Source organism: Zophobas morio, unplaced genomic scaffold, assembly GCF_036711695.1.
Source record: "Zophobas morio isolate AGI-343-1 ecotype UQ-CSIRO unplaced genomic scaffold, CSIRO_AGI_Zmor_V1 ptg000058l, whole genome shotgun sequence".
Lineage (NCBI taxonomy): Eukaryota > Metazoa > Arthropoda > Insecta > Coleoptera > Tenebrionidae > Zophobas > Zophobas morio.
In genome coordinates, this window is record NW_026972163.1 from 7,252,069 (window position 1) to 7,271,974 (window position 19,906).

Here is a 19,906-nt window from a genome sequence, read left to right on the forward strand (position 1 = left end):
GTTATTTATTATACAACAGGTTTTCTAGGGGATTGATTAGAACATTCTTCATTCTTTTATCACTTTCGGTTTGACAGAAAAGGCTTCCTATTTTTTTTTTTAATAGGACACCCAGATTTTTTTACATTGTTTGATGTAGAATAAAAAACTACTTTCCAAAATTATCAACACGTTTATTTTTATTCTTTACAAATTTAATAAAGACTTAATTAGTCAAAGTTGGCCATGTACGAAAAGCCGTTTGCCTTAGTTTAAAATATTTTTTTATTAAACGTCACGTTGACAAAAGTAATTTGCAAAGTTATTAAATGAAATTAAAGCTTTTTTGTTAGACTCTTACTTCAGAAATGGGACAAAATTGGAAAACGGTGGTTTTGATTTATTTTTATGTGTTTTAAAAGTAGTTGTCATAATTCTAATTTTAAACTGTCAATCTGACATTTAATAAAAAAAATTAAATTACGACAAACGGCTTGTCGTACATGGCCAATTTTGACTATTTCTTTTTCGATCTCGTGGTAGTATCGTCCATTTCAAAGTAGGAAGCCTTTCTGTCAAACCGAAAGAGAGAAAAAAAAAATAGAAAAATCCGCTACGTATGACTACCTGTACGTCCACACCAAATTAAAAAAAAGCTTTGCAAATAACAAAGTTATTAGAACCTTCCGGTACTTTATTCTAACCCTGTATAAATCAGCTTGACAAACCAACGAGAAAATTTGTATTCATCTGTCACGAAGAAAACTGCATAAGTTTTATCCGGTAAAAAAAAATTTCAAACAAGACAAAGTTTCTATATATGTATAAACTTATTTATTTCAAGAATAAAAACTGTCTGAACAATTTAAAAGTTAAAAAAACAAAAAGAAAATATGTACAATTACTATTATATTATGATACATTAATGCGTAAAAAATTGTTGACTGAATAATTGAAACTGGTAGTATTTCATAGAATAATGTTTCGCAGAGGTAAATTCCTTGTTCGCTTAGGATCTACTAATTCGGGTAATAAAGCCTTTTTGTAAAATTCTAGTAGATTTGTTTCCATTTGAGAACTCCAGAACTCTTCGTCTCGTTGAATGTATTCCAATTAAAATGATTTCCCAGCCCAAACGAATAAAATACATTGTTTTCTGTCAGTAACATGTAGTTGTCCTTGTACTTGGAAGAACCAATCATGTTTTCGATTTATTTCGATTTCCCTATTTTTGTTGCATCTCCAAAATGTAATTTTTTTCGCAATAATAGCTTCTTCTATTGTCATTTCGCTTTTAAATGTTGCATATGGACATTTTATTTCCACTATTGTATCGTCCCCCACTAATCAATCGGGCGATGCACCAATGAATGGGTATCTCTTATGAATAAAAATACCACATTTTTTTATTTTGATTTTTTCCACGTTTTCAAGTACAGTTATTGCTTCGTCTTCATGGTCTTTCCCATGTCTAATTGATGCAATGTTTCCCAAATTTCTTGAACTATACAAAATATTTTGTACTAATTTCGATGTGTCCCGATTTTTTTTTCTTTTACAAATTTTGGCGAAGTTGGATGCTGTTACCAGCTTTCTTCTTTCCTCCATCCATAGCCCATTTTCGTCTTGTAACCGAGTTTTTTCTTCGAGTTGAATTTTTTCTTGCTCACTGCGTTGGAGGTTTTCTAGAAATTCGGCCGCCGCAATCTGAAACGTCTCAGGGTCCATATCTGCTTTCTGGCATTCGTATCCATAGTCTTTATCGGGTTGCCTTGTATTCATCTTGCTCGTTTTTGGTGCGAATGTCTTCCTCTTCGTCATTGTTTTCCGTCTCGAACATTTCATTTTTCGTCTACTTTCTATTCGACTGATAATTTGCCCATGTTTGCTATGGGGCAGAAGCACTTTTTTAAAAAACGTATGTGCCATGCTGGTATTGTGACTTACTACTGCTGCGTAGCAACGAGCCGAATACGAATTTTTGAATGCATAATTTATTCGCTTTCCTCCAATAAATTTAGCAACAATTGAATTGTAGTGCTCAACAACATTACTGTCCACGTCATGCAGCAAACTTCTCGCATGATTTGCAAGTCTTCTTATAATTTCCATTATTTTCGTTTTGAAAACTGGAGATAGTGTTTCAAAGATATTGTCCTCATCTGGTTTGTTACAAAATTACTCGCGACATTTAGAATGGCAGCCAAAGACATGAGCCCCACCATTCAAAATATCTTCTCGTAAATTTTTAATTGAATTCGCTACTTGTTTATTATGCTGGATAGCGCCCTTCACTCCACTTCGCAACCGCAACAGTCGAGATTCCAGCAGCTTCCTTTCTTTGCAACTAAATTTGGTGTTGGTGGTTAGATCTTTTAGCTTTGTACTGTAATTCCGCAACAAATGATTGCGGCACTCGATTTTTTCGACCGTAGTGTCGACATACGGTCTGGCTTCAACAATTTTGCTGTAGACACTGCTATCACCGTCGCCAATTAATCTGTGATATTTAATTCCGTACATAGCTAAACTAGATTTGAAACCCTGCACTAATATTTCCGACTCCATACTTGTGGAACTTCCAGACAAATTTTTCGTGCAAATGTGAGGGCTTTTTTTTGTTTCGCCCCGGTCGCAATGCACACAGTATTTATTTTTGACACCAACGTATAAAACCTTTCCAGTGTGATTTCCGATTATTGTTGCAACACCTGATAGAGCGTTATACTTGGTTCTATATGATCTCTTTGACCACGCGCCATCCACAACTACCTCAACAAGAGGAACACCGTTGTTGTCTACAGATCCAGTTTTTTTAGCATGCTGGATTTCTTCCTCCGCCGCTGCCTTCATTTGGATCATAGCTGTTTGTTCCCATGCACGAGCAACCGTTTCGTGTCTATTCTGATATGTTCCTTCCGCCATACAAGGTATATCTAGACATCCCAAAAACTCTTCTAAATTTGAGTATCCACCTCCGATGCTTGCAATGCCTTTGACAGCTAAAGTATTTAGATCAATGGTTTCATTTGTTTCTTGAGAATGTACATAGAAAACATCTTGACACATTTCACATTTTAAAATGTATTTAGATACAAGTCCTGTTCTGATTTCTTGCTTTAGCGTTAAATTTATAAAAAAACAACCAAAACGTTTTCCATGTTCGCAGATTCTCCTCAGTTGTTCTAGGAAGTATGGAACATTTATGATGCGATTTCCTTGAACTAAGTCATAAAGTCCAGTAAATACATCTGAAACAGAAACAAAATTACTTATATACTTGATTATATAGTTATAATATTATTTTTATTAATATATTATGATACGAGCATGTTATGATGGCTCTTATTCACAAGGGTAATATAAGGTATAAATTATCTGAATGAATAAGAACCATAACATGCGAGTGTAATACTTATACTTTATTTACGACCATCTATCTACGTGTAAGAAATGCACCAACACTTTAAAAATGTTAATTTAATTTTTGGTTGTCATAATAAAATGTAACAATTTTTTAGATGGAACACTAGGATACATTGTTGAACCATTGAGGTATGATCATATTATGATCGACAATTTTTAGCCAGTTAAAGCTGTTGAATTTCATAACTACACGCATATCAGTTATGACTAGGATCATTTATTTCAAATAAATGATGTCAAAAGTGAATAATTAAACGGTCGTAGATAAAAATGATCCAAATATATCAATGGATGGCAAACATACCTGTCGAACTGTTGCAAGTTTCGCTCAAATTTTCGGGAATAACTGTCGCTTGCGGAAAATCAAGGGGACGGTCAGAAACAGAAGATGAACCGACACTCTGAAAGTACACATGCAATAAAATAATTGATCTCGCATGTGATGGTTCTTATTCCCTGGGATAATTTATACCACTCGCTCACAAGCTCGCTTATGAGTAAGTATTATCATTGTGAATATGAGCCATGAAAACATGCTCGTATAATGATATACTAATAAAAACAATATTATAAAAATATAATAAAAAATAGCACTTACCTTATTTTCATCATTTTGTGATTTTCTTATAAAATTCTGTGGATTTCCACGACGTTTTTTTCGTAGGGTTAGACGTTTTCTACAAGCGTTTCTCTTGGCCATATTTAGGAAAATGTCAGGTACAGGGCTATGCGGTCTACTCGTAATGTTATACTTATTTCATGAAAATATTTTGTGGTAAATAGGACCACCCCCGCTGCACCTGTACAGAGGATGAGGTCCAAAGCAGGTAAAGTACGAGTAATTCGGAAAGCATTTTCCATTGTGTCCACAAGAAGGACGAGTTTATACCCAAATACGAGATGAAAACAAGGATAGAATTCGTACATTTATGAATGGACTAAAACGTTGCAAATAATTGCGATCAAATTCTAGCCACAATTATTGGTACATTGTTGTGAAATTTTGCCACCGAGTGTAGAATTAGTATATCTACAAAATAAGTCAGGGAAATTTTTATAACATTATTGGAAGCTGTGTAATAATGGTTAAAGTATTTCGCCTCAAACACATTTTTTTCAAAAATTGTTTTTAGTGGCTTAAAATTCGAATATTACAAAATTGCTCGGTTAGATTGTAGATAAAATATATATATAAAAAAAAAACTGATGTAGATAGATGATCATTTGAATAAGATATTTGTTCGCAACTTAACATTATAAATCCCATAACAATCGTGGCTATGGAGTCCTCTTAACTGAAGTTATTCAAAACATTTTACATCGTCGACTTTGAAATTTCCAAGGATTTTGCACTTATCCGAAAGGACATTTCTGAGTTCTCAATGTCAGTGGCCAATTATTTTCGTGGACAGTCTTTAATTAATACAGACCGTCGAACCTCTATTATCCGGAACTCAGTTTTCCAAAAGCTCAGTGAGTGGGAAGCCTGAAATAAAGAGAAACACATCACTAGAGTCGAGGCAACAAATCAATGGGTACACGTCATTAATGACGTCGTTGAATATCATTCATTCAATGTATAAATTAAAGTTAATATTGGTCATTAATCTAGAAAATGTTTTGCATTTATTCTCATTTATCTTTAGTTTGTTTAGCGTGCACAATCCTCTATGCTAGAAACGTATTTTGCAATTTTTAAATCATCGGCATTAATAAAAATTGGACATTTAAATTATGCTAGTATAATAAGTATAATTTAGAGCACGTCACGGTCGGAGTGAAACGTCATCGCTTCCGTTGACGTCGGACCGGGCATACCGGTACCGCGCTGCGTAGTGCGAATTTAAGTTAACAAACACCGTTTTCTCGAGATTCTCTAGCGTAAAGCTCGTTCTTTTGGATGTCAAAATATCTTTAAATGCTGAAAATGATTGTTCATCGTCACATCTTGTTATAAGCGCGAAAGTAAAATGTGGTAATAAATTGACGTATCTGAGTGCACTTAGCTCTGGATTATCTTCGTATAATTGATATAATACCTTCAAATCGGGATTTCTGTTCACTATAGCATCAACTTTTGTTATTAAACCCTTTCCAAATTCTCCTGGAATAGATTTCATTTGGTTAAGAACTGCCATTAAAGAATCAAGGGCGTCATTGAGTTTCAAATCTTCCGACTCAAAATATTTAATGCTGATGGGCAAAAGGTTTCGTGAATAAATCGTAGATCATTGTTATTATGTCTGGGTGTGGGTTCTCATAGATCTCGTTTACTTTCTATTCACATTTATTACTACGAGTAAGATTCTACACATCGATCCACCATTACAAAACTAACTATCTCTACCGATCCCGTCCTACGCATGCGCATCTCAACTACCTTCCACCAACCCGGTTAAGGCCCTTTCACACGTACACAACACTTTCCGGCTTTTTATTAAAAAACATACATTCATAACCTACCTACTATAACACTTAACGACTTAACCTAAAATGTAAACCTATCAGGCGCCTTTCTCGTACGCTCGGATCTTCTAAGTAACCCCCGTGGTGAAAGTATCTCTACTTCGTCTTCGCCGCCTGGCCTTTTCAAAGCCTTATTAGTTTTCGTTAGTATCTTACCGTATTTATCGTAGTACATGGTATTGTGTTTACTAGGGTAACGCAACTGATTTACATGTGCTGTTCTAACTTGACCCCTTAGCTTAATTACATATACGACTGGACTCCTTTGACCAACCACAACAGCTGGTAACCACTTAATATAACTTTTAAAGTGATTCCTATACAAGACTTCTTCCCCTTTACAATATTTAGGAACCTCTCTTACGGGCGAATGACGCTTATTACCTACGTTTACAGTTACATGTTGTTCTTTAAGTTTATTGTTTACACTACCATACCTAGGATTTAACGAATTCGCGACATTTCTCACTTTGTAAGAAAAAATCCTGTCATAGGGTGAATCTTTTGTCACCGATGATGGTGTACTATTATATGCAGACGTAAACCTCAGTACTTTCTCATCAATCGTAAACTTTGACAACCGCCTATCCATTAAGTATTTATGCAAATATTTTTTTTACTATTTGTACGCTACGCTCAGCATATGTATTCGATTGACTATGGTAAGGTGGTGTTTTCGTAATTTTAATATTATCTTCTTTCCCAAACAAGTCAAACTTCCACGAATTAAATGGCGGCCCATTATCACTAACAATTTCGAATGGCAAACCAAAACGTGAACAAAAAATTTGCAAATATTTGATCAATTCCTCTACATTGGTTCGTTTCATAATATGAACATCAATGAACTTGCTATATACATCAACTATGATGAGAAACGTATGTTGCTGAAAATGAAAAAAATCTATATGTATTCTTTCTAGTGGTCTGGATGTACGTTTCCAACCGGATACCACCGGTTCTTTTCTAAAATTACTTGTTTGATCACAAATATCACAATTTTTTACAACCGTTTCTATGTCTACCGTCATATTTTTCCACCAAAAAATACTTCTTGCTGCTAGTTTCATACGAACTATACCCTCATGATCCTTATGCAAAATCTTTAAAATATTTGCTACCTGCGAAGTCGGCACTATTAACCTATCTCCGAAAAATAAACATTTATCCTGAGTACTAATACTATTTCGTAACTTATAATAGTATTGTAACCGATCGCATACTTTATCTTTTGGCCATCCTTCACATGTATACTTATACACTTGTCTCAATAAGGAATCATTTTGTACGGCTCTGGCAATATTCTCTGTACTAATTTCAAAATCACTAATTATGCTTAATCTATTAATAGAAATACTCTCTACTCCCGTGGGTACTTCCAAAGGTAATCTAGATAACGCGTCGACATGACACATTTGCTTAGACGGACGATACTTAATTTCATACTCATACATTGATAACAACACTGCCCACCTTTGCAACCGTGATGCCGCCACCACCGATGTACTTTTATTGGGACTAAATATTTCTTGGAGAGCTTGACTATCGGAACATAAGGTGAACTTATTCCCATAAATGTACTTATGAAACGTTTTAACTGCAAACACTATCGCTAAAGCTTCGCGATGTAGTTGTGAATAATTCTTTTCTGCGGGCGATAATGAACTTGACGCAAATAACACGGGTTTCTCTTTACCATTTACGACCTGTGATAACACAGCACCTACCCCATACGGAGACCCATCTGCACAAATTACTATGGGTTTATTTGGATCATATATTTCCAAAAGTTGATTATTGACTAACAGACGTTTACTTTCATCAAAAACTTTTTGACACTTAGCTGTCCATACAAACTTTTCTCCTTTACGTAACAGCTTATACAATTCATGTAATTCACTACTTAAATTAGGCAAAAATTTATGATAATAGTTTAATAATCCTAAATACGCTTGTAATTCAGAGACATTTTTAGGAGGTCTAGCCTCTCGCACAGCTTCCACTTTTGCCTTTTGAGGCTTAATTCCTTGACTGGATATGGTATGACCTAAATAATCAACTGAAGGCTGAAAAAACTTACATTTCTCTATATTGATGCAAACATTGAATTCATTCAAACGTTTTAGCACTAACTCTAATTTTTTCTGGCAATCCTCATAAGAAAAACCTCCTATAAATATATCATCCAAATAGCAAACTACGTTTGGCAATCCCGACAAAATTTGATCCATTATGCTTTGGAACTGAGAAGGCGCGCTCGCGACACCGTATGTTAGCCTAGTATATCTGAACAATCCCCTCCAGGTGTTAATTGTCAAGTATTCCTGTGATTCCTGTGATAATTCTAATTGCTGATACGCCCCTGATAAATCTAATACACAAAATATTTTACATCCCCCTAAACCAACAAATATCTCATCTACCCTTGGCAATGGATAATGCTGTGTCCTAATATATTTGTTAATAGTGACCTTACAATCTACACAAATGCGCAGGGTATTATTACTCTTAGGGACAATTACAATCGGGGACGCCCACCTACTAAAAGATACAGGTTTTATAATTCCCACTTCTAGCATTCTATCTAATTCCTGACTTACTTTTTCTTTCAATTTGAACGGCACTGTATATGCTTTATGAAATATTGGTTTGGCATTCTCCTGCATAACTATATCAGCTTTAAACTGCTTAATGACTGAATTTGAATTCTCGCCGAAAATTCTTGGGTATTTGACTCTGATTTCATTTACAATTTTATTTCTATCATTTAAATTAAAATTACTACCTACTGACTCCTCCTTACTGACAACATTTAACGCATTTCTCCACTCTGGGTACAGACAATCCATCCAGGTGCGCCCTAACAACGGAACTACCGGTTTACTACTGCATATAATGTACATTTCTAAGGGAAACTCTTTTCCCTGACCTAGCTTTCTAACCTTGACAAGAATTTTTCCTACAGTGGAGACCTTATCCCCTGTAACAGACACAAGATTAACATTTGTTTTTACCACCGGACACGACAAAAATTTTTTTCGATACGTATCTTCACTAATTACCGACGCACATGCTCCTGAGTCGACTTCCATTTGTAACCAAATACCTTCAACTTCTATGTTGACTTTCACCGGCTGAACTTTCTCGTTCTGCACTCTATTCAGTTCGATGTCTCGTTCTTGACCTCTCTCACACTCCATGTCGTCTGACATCCTTTGAATAACCGTAGATGCTGGATCTCTTCTTCTTCTGGAAGCGCTACTACTACTCAATTGCTCTCTTCCTATACTTCTAGTCAGGCAACACCTAGCTATATGACCCAACTTTCCGCACTTGCGACATTTCCATTCTAAAGCTGGACACTTTTGACTATCATGCCTACGTCCGCATCTTCCGCACAGATCCCACGATCCAGTTCCACGTCTACCTGAAGAACCTTCTCTGATGCGAAATTGATTAAAGACAGTTTCCTTTTGTGTTTGATTTTCGGCCATTTCCCAGTTCACGGCGATCGAACACGCTTTTTCGAAGGTCAACCCCTGCTCTTTCAACAAAATGGCTCTCAGTTGACTGTTTCGCACACCAAAAACTAGCCTATCCCGCAGAGCTTCATTTAAAAATTCACTAAATTTGCAAGATTGGGCCCTCGCCTTCAGCTGTACTACGTACTCACTAATGGTTTGATTTTCTACTTGGTCTTCTCTGTGGAATTTGTACCTCTCCGCTATCTCATTTATTTCTGGTGCGAAATGCTGCTTCAATACCTCCACCAACTCCACGTACTTCCTCTCTGCCGGATCTGCCGGGAACACCAATTTCTTCAATATTGAGTACGTCTCTGGTCCGATAAATGTTAAAAGAGACGCTACTTTTTTTGGTTCGGTAACGTCATTCAGCAGAAAAAACTGCTGTAACCTCTCACTCCACTCAGGGAAACTCTCGCCTGGAATATACGGCTCCACACTTCCCAACATCCTCGTCGCCACTTTTATTATGTCTGGGTGTGGGTTCTCATAGATCTCGTTTACTTTCTATTCACATTTATTACTACGAGTAAGATTCTACACATCGATCCACCATTACAAAACTATCTCTACCGATCCCGTCCTACGCATGCGCATCTCAACTACCTTCCACCAACCCGGTTAAGGCCCTTTCACACGTACACAACAATTGTGAATATTTGCTTTTACAATTATGTTTTTACATGGTACTCAAATCATCACAGATAGGCTTTAAACTGTTTAAAAAACAGCACGCCTCTGCATGCAACGAAGAAAAACACCAAAATATAAGCAAGTAGGACCGTGCAGTACGCCAGCCAAATAACCAGCGTGCTGTTGGCGTCATCTATGCACGTTCTGTATGGGCGACTAGAATGTTCGCCGTCCCATAGAAGTAACGTATCACGTCACTCCGAGGGTGCCGCGCTCTAATAATAATAATCATTGAAATATATTAAAAATAACATGAGTCCTGCGGTTGGTCCCCTATGTTACACCACTAAGAGTACCATATGCATCCGAACAGTAGCTACAAAACTCAACATTCTAGATACGATTAGTTAATACTGATTTAAAAAGTTTAACCAGATTATCACATACACTAGCAGAACTAATTTGTTTAACAAAATAGAATGGTTAACAACATCGAATGCTTTAGAAAGGTCTGTGTAAACCACGAACGTTTGCATTCGAGATTGTAAAGCATTCGATACAAACTGAACAAATCCGCAGAGATTCGTAGTGGTCGATTGACGCTGTACAAAACCATGTTGGTTAATATTAATTTGACTAGACATATGTCTATACAAGTTTTTGGCCAATACAGATTCAAATGACGTAGCAAAGTTACATATAATTGCGATGGGCCTGTAATTTTCATAAGTAATCACACAAGTGCTTTGAAATTATCGGTAATTTCGACCCGAAAGCTGAGATCAAGTGATCACGAGTGTCACTTCGACGTTTAAATTTCCCGACGCGAAGCGAAGGGAAATTGGTCAAAAATGACACGCGTGATCACTTGCTCAGCTTGAGAGTCGCAATTACCGATAATTTCAAAGCACGAGCTATAATTCGGTAAGATTATTTACTGCATAAACTTGCCACAATAGATTTCTTTAATTTATTCATGCAAATAAAGATTAGTACAATTGAAAACACAGTTATTATAAATCGTTGCCGCTTGGCTTTTCGTAACTTTCATAACTTCATTGACTTCCACTTCTGAGGTGCCAGTTGATGTGGTTGCAGTGTGCAGATATGGTTTAATAGAGTTAGCATGAGCGTGCCCAGTAATTTTTATCAATTGTTGCTCATTCACCCCAGCTTTAGCCAAACTGCAAACTGCGGTAGTCCTGCTAGAATGGTTGGTAATTTTTCTGTTTTCAACATCCAAGCCTGCCCTTTTTGCTGATTGTATCATCCACTTGGCCATTTCATTTTTTCCAACAGGAATATTTTTGTATCATGCAACACTATTCGGTTTATTCCATATCGGATTGACGGTGAGGAAGAGCCGATCTGTCTTGATCCCATTATGTCTTTTACCAATTAGTTTTTCGAACAATCTAATGGGACAGTTTGCCGGATTTTCTACGTTTTTTATTAACCACTTACTATCCGCGCATTTCTGAGAGCCTCCTTGAGTGGTTTTGGTGAAAACCGGGTTGTATTCAATACGACCTGTCAAGGTTCCACCATTTCCGCGTTCCTTCTAAAGAAATGTAAAAAACAGTTTGTTGCTTCACTCCCTCTCCACGCAAGTTCCACTGAAGCTATCACGAAAATTTTTTCTGCAAACCTTCTGGTGTATTTTCGTCCCACAAAATTATTATTTTCTGATAAATACTCTTCAGTTGTCAGTGCTGCTGAGCTCTGCCTTCGTTTCTCCGGAAGAGCTTGTAGTTCCTTTCTTTTACAGTTTTTGGCTTCTCTAGCTTCACGATAAATCAAACTTTTAAATGGATCAATTTCCTTGTGAAACTCATCGTGATATTTTTGCTGAAGTTGTTTTGCAGCTACGTTCTACATGGTTTTTATGCAGATTCTTTATACTCCTCGATACGATAAATGGACTATCCAACACAAAAAGAATTTTTTTAATTCGAACCAGTAGTTTCTGAGATTAGCGCGATCAACCAAACAAACTCTTCAGCTTTATAATATACATAAGTATAGATTTATTAGCATGTTTGCGCAAAACAGTTTCTTATAAAGTTTTCCTTATGCTTACACTTATAATTTATAATTATAGTTGTAAATATAATTGTAACAGTTATGCTGACAGCTTAGGACCTTACATTGGCAAGCAGAACTGACTTTCTGTCACGTAAATTGATTAATTTTGCACATGAATAATTTAGAAATTTTGGCGACTTGTGGCAATTTGAAGATGTTCAGAACTACTTAATGTATCAGTTAATACAAAAGGAGTTTCATTTTCAGTTGCGACATAATTAGAGTTCTAAATGAGACTGATTGACATTGCAGAAAAATTCTATTGTTGTCAGTATAAGATGTAATGATTGTGAGTGTTATAATTATAAGACATACTTATAACGATAAGTGTAAACATAAGAACAAATGTATAAGAAAATGTTTTGCGCAAACATGCTATGATGTAGGACAACAAAATACTTCAATTTTGTCCTCAGATCTTCAGTGAAATTTTATGCTGTAATAAGACGTGAAAAAAAATTCAGTTTCAGTTGTGTTTTATGAAAACTTTCGCATTTCAAAACTATTTTAATTTTGTACGTGTGGTACTTTTTTGGAATAATAAAATATATCTGATGTGTGTTACCACTAATTTTTTAAGTAGAAAAAAAAACTGCACCGCGAAATTATTACAGAACGAGTACCTACTACCTGCACTAGTTTCACTGAAATTATCACAACATGTTTCACTTTTCTTACAATACCACTTTCGGTGGCTTCAATGTAAAGATATTTTTCGAAATTAAAAATGACTAAAAATTTTTTTAGAAACACAATGGGCCAAGACAGATTATCTTCACTGAATCTCTCAACTGAAAGTCAAATTGCCAGAAGCTTAGATATGTCAAATCTTGTATCAACTTGTGCCCATTGTAAAGCAAGAAAAAAAACAATTTTGAGATTTAAAAAAAATGGACATTTTCATTTTTATTATGTATATATTTTAATTACATGTATTCAGGTAGTTATTGTATTTTGTTTTTTAATTCAGTGTTTCAGGTAGAATGATGTTAATAAAACGTAAGCGCTAATTGCAATCTACTTATACTTTACTCATCATACTCGTATTTTTAAATATTTTCAATTCGCTATTCATTAGGGGCCTAATAATAATACACAGTATTGCTGAACATAGGCCCGCAGTTTGATTGTTACGCCATTGCACCAATTTCACCGAGTGCTCGATGTTGACTGGCCCTTTTCGTGATTTTTACGTTGCGATTAAAAAAGTGCCTGATAAAGTCACTTTTGGTTCTTAATCTGAGTCGCTCTATCCCATCCATTGTAGTAATTATGTAGGTCACGAAACATTACCAGTATAACAATTTATATTTAATTTCAAATAATTTTTTCTATACATCGCTACCACTTAGGACCGTGAATTTTTTAGTAACATAATTGTATTGTGAGCCGTTCCCCTTTTTTTTGCATGTATTTCGCAATCACCTTGTATAAAAATTCACGATGAACACTGTTCGCAATATAGTTGACACGAATGGCGACTTGGTTAATTATTTATTGATACATAAATTTAGAAAATTAACTTATGACGACAAAGTTTTTGTGAAACAACTGACTGCTCCTCGACCGTTAATGCGCAATTTGATTCAAACAAGGCTGGTCATAATCATGTATTTTCTAAAACACTACGGTAAATACCCTTGGTTAACTGAGAGCGAAACACCTAACAAATTATTTTACCGATATTGTTTATATTTTCGGAATTCAAGAACCCTTATAATTCTAGTGGTTATGATAATTTAAAAGAAGTTCATCATGCACTGGCCAAACACGAAATTTTTAAGAAACAGATTCATTCGGCTCTAAAATTTAAATTGTTCGGTAAATACAATATCGCAAAATTTATTGGATGGTGCCAGACGTGAATATATAAATAAATACAATGAAACAGTTCGAGAAAACAGAATAGGCCCGTGGTTGGTACTGTGTGATGAATTCAAATTAGCTAAAATATTATCCAAACAATTGTTCAGACGTGTGCTTTCAGTGATGGTGGTCTTTAATCCAAATGAACAAATGAAATCAAGTAACTCAAATGCTTGCGGTGTACCTTTGTGGAAATGAATGTTAAAGTCACCGACAATAACTACTCACGATTCAGAATTTTTTGATAATTAAAGACTTCATTTAAAATACTAATAAAGGAGTCAAAATAAAATAAGTACTCACACACCCTAGTTCACAGTCCAGTTTTTTGTTGTATCTAGATACATCCATTTTTTTGAGCGGAACTCTATCTTTGGCCAGAATAGCGACACCCCTGTGTTTCTTGACCTGTCGTCCGAAGCCAGCTGCATATTTATAACGTGAAATGCTAAGCATTTCAAGTTCGATGTAATTTAGCCAATGTTCGCTTAAACATAGAAAATCGTAACATTTTTCACATTTTAAAAGAAACAATTCGAGCTTACCTATTTTAGACTTAATAGACTCCACATTTAAGTGTAGATTGTTTGTATAATTGTTATCGAACGTACACACAGGGGAAAGACGCCAAAATACGTTATCTTGCATCTTTTTATAAGTGGCCAAGTATGAGATTAAATAATAAGTCTGAGTGCAAATAATAACCTAAGTTTCAACTTGACCAGGAGTTGGTAAAATGTCGAAATGTTACAAGTTTTTTTTACACCTAAACCTTCTACTTTTTGTTTTTTTTTTTTTTCACATATACAGTTGCCGCCAAAAAATTTCAGACGTCAATGTCATTCAGTCGTCAGATAGTGTAAAGCAACCTTTAGATGTTTAGGTATTTTGAAAGTTTGACATTCCAGCTGTTCGAAATAATGACAATAAAGCATAGACTACATTAAAATTTTTGACATGACAGAAAAGTAATGTTTGAAATTTTTTGTCGGAAACTGTATATTAAAGTATTGACAATATGTAAATTATATTTTCTAACCAATTCCTATACATGCCCCTGGGCATGCCTTTGGAATTTGCACTCCTACAGCACAGAGGCTGCACAAGCGTTATTTATGCCGCTAGTTTTTACTTTATAGAGGTTGTCGCAAATCAAACATCGCGAAATCTAATTTTATAAAAGGAGTCTCTATTTTTACCTCGACTGGTTTCCCAAATGACGAAATTTTATTATATACATGTATACAGGGTGTTATTGAAAAGTACGTACAACAAAATTGACAGTTCTTCGCGAAGTCTAAAAAACTTATTTTGTGTTATCAAAATTATAAGGGGAAAATTAATCCTTATCCAACCTTTTCAGACGCTACTTAAGGATAAATAGGTAAAATTAATTTATTTTAATAAATCTTAGCAACAGTAACAATGAAACTTTTGTCTAAACTAAATGTTGCTATAGAAACGAGAGATCATCTTTTTATCAGAGGCGTACAACGAATTTGGACATAAATTTTAATAATTTTTGTCTCTAAAAGGAGGACACTTTTACCTGAACTTTTTTTTAACTTTTAGCACTCATACTTCGAGACCAATTGCCGATTTTATTTTGTACATACCTTTCAATAATACGCTGTATATACACGTTAATTGAATTGTACTAAATGATACTTGCAAGTTCGACAACTAGTAATTCAGATTATAGTAAATCCAACAATTTTTAATCACAACACTTTGGCAAATTCTTGATAAATCAGATCAAGTGATTTATCAGGAATTTGAGAGAAGTGTTGTTATTAAAAGTTTTTATATTTTGATTTATATACACACCGTGTAATACATATGCACCCGTTATTCAAATTAAAAACTCTCACAAAACGTTTCATTCACTTCAAAGTTCTATGACAATGGTTGTTAAATCTGAAATGTGATTTTTCAGGAAATACCAGAGACCGCGGAAACAGAGACATGCACATTCAAGGAAATAACTATAGTCGAAGTCGCAATCAACCTGGACGAGGTCCAGCTGGGAACTGGCCTTCAAATTGGGGTCAGAATCAAGGCAACTGGAGTCAACCTTGGGGAGGACAAAATTCTTGGAGTCAAGGAGGATGGAGTGGTCAGAACAACCATAACCAATGGAAATATGGTGGTGGTTATAGCAATTATTCCAATTGGAATTATTATGGACAGTACACTCAAAATTGGAACCCCCAAGTGAGTGAACTAGCAATAAGTACTAGGCTTACTTCGGGTACCGCTCGAAACGTAAATCATTGCAGATCTTTCTTCTGGCATATTATTATCAGACGCCGATTCTATCATCAAGCAGCGCCCTGCGTGGCCGCTTGCGACTTCGTGAGGCTTCTTCGTCGAACTCCTAATCGACGGCTTCTCGCACCAAGCGGTTGAGGTGTTATAAAGAGCATAATAAATGTTTAGCCAAAATATATTTGCTTATACCCTCCAAAAAATGTATGACGTCACCCCAAAATTTTGCTGAATAAATCCTATCTAAAATGTAGAAAATATGAAGAGTCTCTTCTTGTGATTTATCAGTCCATTAATATTTTTTGGATTTGCATATGCAGGGTGACCCGAAAAAATTAATGAATGCGTAAATGTATTTTCTTGATTTAATCAGGAACTACAGAACCGGATGTTTTTAAATCTTGCAGATGTTTTAAGGTTATAAAGAGCATAAGAAATTGTTAGTCAAAATATATTTGTCTATCCCCTCCAAAAAACTGATAACGTCAGCTCAAAAGTTTGCCGAATAAATCCTATCTAAAATGTATAAAATATGATGAGTCTGTACTTGTAATTTATCTTTCCATTCATGTTTTTTGGATTTGCATATACAGGGTGACTCAAAAAAATTAATGAATGCGTAAATTTATTTTATTGATTTACTCAGGAACTACAAAACCGAATGGTTTGAAACCTACTGCGAAAAAAAACGTAATAAGCATGCAGTCGTCACCTTTCCGACAGCGAGGGAAGTACTGTCTAAACTTTTTTGACCAATTTTTTAGAGGGACAAGCAAATATATTTTGATTAAAAATATATCATGCTTATCATAACTTGAAAACATCTGCCAAATTTCAGTATCCGGTTGTGCACATTTAAAATTAAATTGCAAAATGTTGTTTTATACTTTTGATTTTTTTGTTTTCAAAATTCTTGACGTTTCGGTTAAAAACTAAACACTGAGTCTTAAACTACATGTGCAGGAATATGTTATTTTATACAATTTAAAACCCATTTACTATGTACAATTTTGAAGTGACGTAATCATATTATTGGTGGGGATGATTAGAAAAATTTTGGTAAACGTTTTACCATCTACGTGATATTTCTTACATAAATACAAAATTTGATAAAAATCGACCCAGTACTTTCGGAGATTATCTGTCTAATAAAAGTCCGGGATGGGAGACAGGTTCAGGTGGAATCGGTATTTTGGGTTGCCTATTTTAAAAACATAAGTGGGTCATCATAGCTGAATAACCCTGTAGCAAGTTAAAAGATTGCTTGCTGAACACTGTACACTATTCACAGAACATTTACAATAATAATTGAGGTTAACGAAAATACCATCTATTTAATGGCGACTAGTGTCATCCGCCGTAAATTTCGTCTTGGCGGGAAACGGAGACTTGCGCATCTTGTAAGGGTATGTAATCTGTGCTCAAGAACGAACAACTGCATATAAACAACACGTGTTACGTGATAGTACGCCACTGGAAATCCAAACCCTGTCAGCTGTTGAGTGTAGGACTGCGTTTATGCAGACAGCCCGTTGGGCTGGCAAATATTGGCCCCTTGTTCAAATAAGATCATAACCGCTGTCTGACCGGGTTTTGAACGATTCCAGAATCGTTACATTGCTAGCATACGGTACGCTCCCTCCGGTCTCTTCTACCTCCGTGATCTTACTACATATATACATGGCAAAGAGTTTTTTTTTTTTGTTAGTGTTCATGTGCACTTTGTCGTTTTGGTATTTTGTTCGTATAAGTTCTTCTAAATAAAAAAACATGAACCTTTTAAGGAATATTTTTCATTTAATATATTCTTTTATGTTAAACTAGCTTTTCACCCGCGGCTTCGCTCGCGTAGACGATTCGTTGTGTTGAAGAGCATTATTATCAACCTTCAAGTAAAAAATGTGTTGAAGGACATTAATACAATTTCCAGTAAAAATCGACATAAAAAATATTTGCTCATAAAAACTTTGTCACCCCCTTTCATCTTCTTAGGGGTGAAATCTCGAAACAATCTGAAATACGTGTTTCATTATTTGTGTTGAACAGCATTAATACCAAGTTCCCCGTAAAAATTTAAATTTACAGTAGAAATATTTTTCCCATACAAACTTCGCCACCACTTGTCACCCCCTTAGAGGTTGAATCTCAGAAAATGTTTAAATACGTGTTTCATTATTTGTGTTGAAGAGCATTAATTTAATATCAAGTTTCACGCAAAAATTTAAATTTACAATAGAAATACTTTTCCTATATAAACTTAACCAGTACTTTTCACCACCTTAGGGATTGAATCTCGGAAAATGCTTAATTACGTATTCCACTATGCATTAAAACTAAATTCCATGTCAAAAATTTACAATAGAAATAATTTTCCGATATGAAGTTAGCCACCACTTTTCACCCTCTTAGGGGTTGAATCTCGGGAAATGTTCAATTACGTGTTTAGTTACTTGTGTTGAAGAGCATTATTACCAAGTTTCACGTAAAAATGTAAATATACAATAGAAATATTTTCCCATACAAACTTAGCCTCCACATTTCACCCTCGTTTAGTGGTTGAATCTTAGAAAATGCTTAAACACCGGTTTCATTATTTGTGTTGAAGAACATTAATACCAAGTTTCACGTAAAAATTTCAATTTATAGTAGAAATATTGTTCCTATACAAACTTAGACACCACTTTTCAGCCCCTTTGGGGTTGAATCTCCGAAAATACTTAAATACGTGTTTCGTTATTTGTGTTGAAGAGCATTAATACCAAGTTTTAAATAAACATCACCTCAAAATTTACAATAGAAATATTTTTCGCATACAAAATTAGCCACCACTTTTCACCCCTTAGGGGTTGAATCTCGGAAAATGCTTAAATACGTGTTTCATTATTTTTGTTTAAAAGCACCAATACCAAGTTTCACGTGAATATTTAATTTTACAATGGAAATATTTTTCCCGCACAAAGTTAGCCAGTACTTTTCACCCCCTTAGGGGTTGAATCTCGGAAAATGCTTAAATACGTGTTTCATTATTTGTGTTGGAGACAATTAATGCCAAGTTTCACGTAAAAATTTAAATTTGCAATAGAAATATTCCCGCACAAACCTAGCCACCATATTTCACCCCCTTAGGGGTTGAATTTTAGAAAATGCTTAAAGACGCGTTTTATTATTTGTGTTGAAGAACATTAATACCAAGTTTGACGTAAAAATTTCAATTTACAGTAGAAATATTGTTCCTATACAAACTTAGGCACCCAAACTTAGACACCACTTTTCACCCCCTTAGGAGTCGAATCTCCGAAAATGCTTAAATACGTATTTCCTTATTTGTATTGAAGAGAATTAAAATAATGTACCAGGTTTCACGTGACGATCTAAATTTACAGTAGATATATTGGTCCTAAACAAATTTTATCACCCCTTTTTAACCCCCTTAGGGGATGAATTTCGAGAAATCCCTTCTTAAACGATACCTCCAGTTAAAATGAACATTCTCTCCAAATTTCTAGCATTAGCCGTTTGGGTTGGGCGTTGATAGGTCAGTCGGGACATTGCCTTTTATATATAAAGATTATTAGTATGTATTATATTAAATTTTAACATGTTAAATTGTATGTAAAATTAAATTTTATTGTCGGCACGATATTCCCCCATATACGTAT

The 19,906-nt window shown here is 35.0% G+C and overlaps 2 protein-coding genes across 3 annotated transcripts in view; one reads left to right on the forward strand and one right to left on the reverse strand.

Annotated features, from left to right (window-relative positions):
- Positions 1 to 19,906, forward strand: part of LOC135143101 (heterogeneous nuclear ribonucleoprotein U-like protein 1) — a 102,255-nt gene that overhangs the window by 78,130 nt on the left and 4,219 nt on the right. For both annotated transcript variants that reach the window (XM_064074961.1, XM_064074962.1), the window contains exon 13: positions 15,916 to 16,193. In XM_064074961.1, the coding sequence (XP_063931031.1) occupies positions 15,916 to 16,193 (278 nt within the window). The remainder of the gene's footprint in view (positions 1 to 15,915; positions 16,194 to 19,906) is intronic.
- Positions 881 to 14,586, reverse strand: LOC135143179 (uncharacterized). The gene is made up of 5 exons (XM_064075055.1): positions 14,525 to 14,586; positions 14,283 to 14,466; positions 4,004 to 4,891; positions 3,710 to 3,806; positions 881 to 3,230 (listed from the first exon to the last, which is right to left on the reverse strand). The coding sequence occupies exons 3-5, from the start codon at positions 4,103 to 4,105 to the stop codon at positions 2,158 to 2,160; spliced, it is 1,272 nt and encodes a 423-aa protein (XP_063931125.1). The 5' UTR covers positions 4,106 to 4,891; positions 14,283 to 14,466; positions 14,525 to 14,586; the 3' UTR covers positions 881 to 2,157.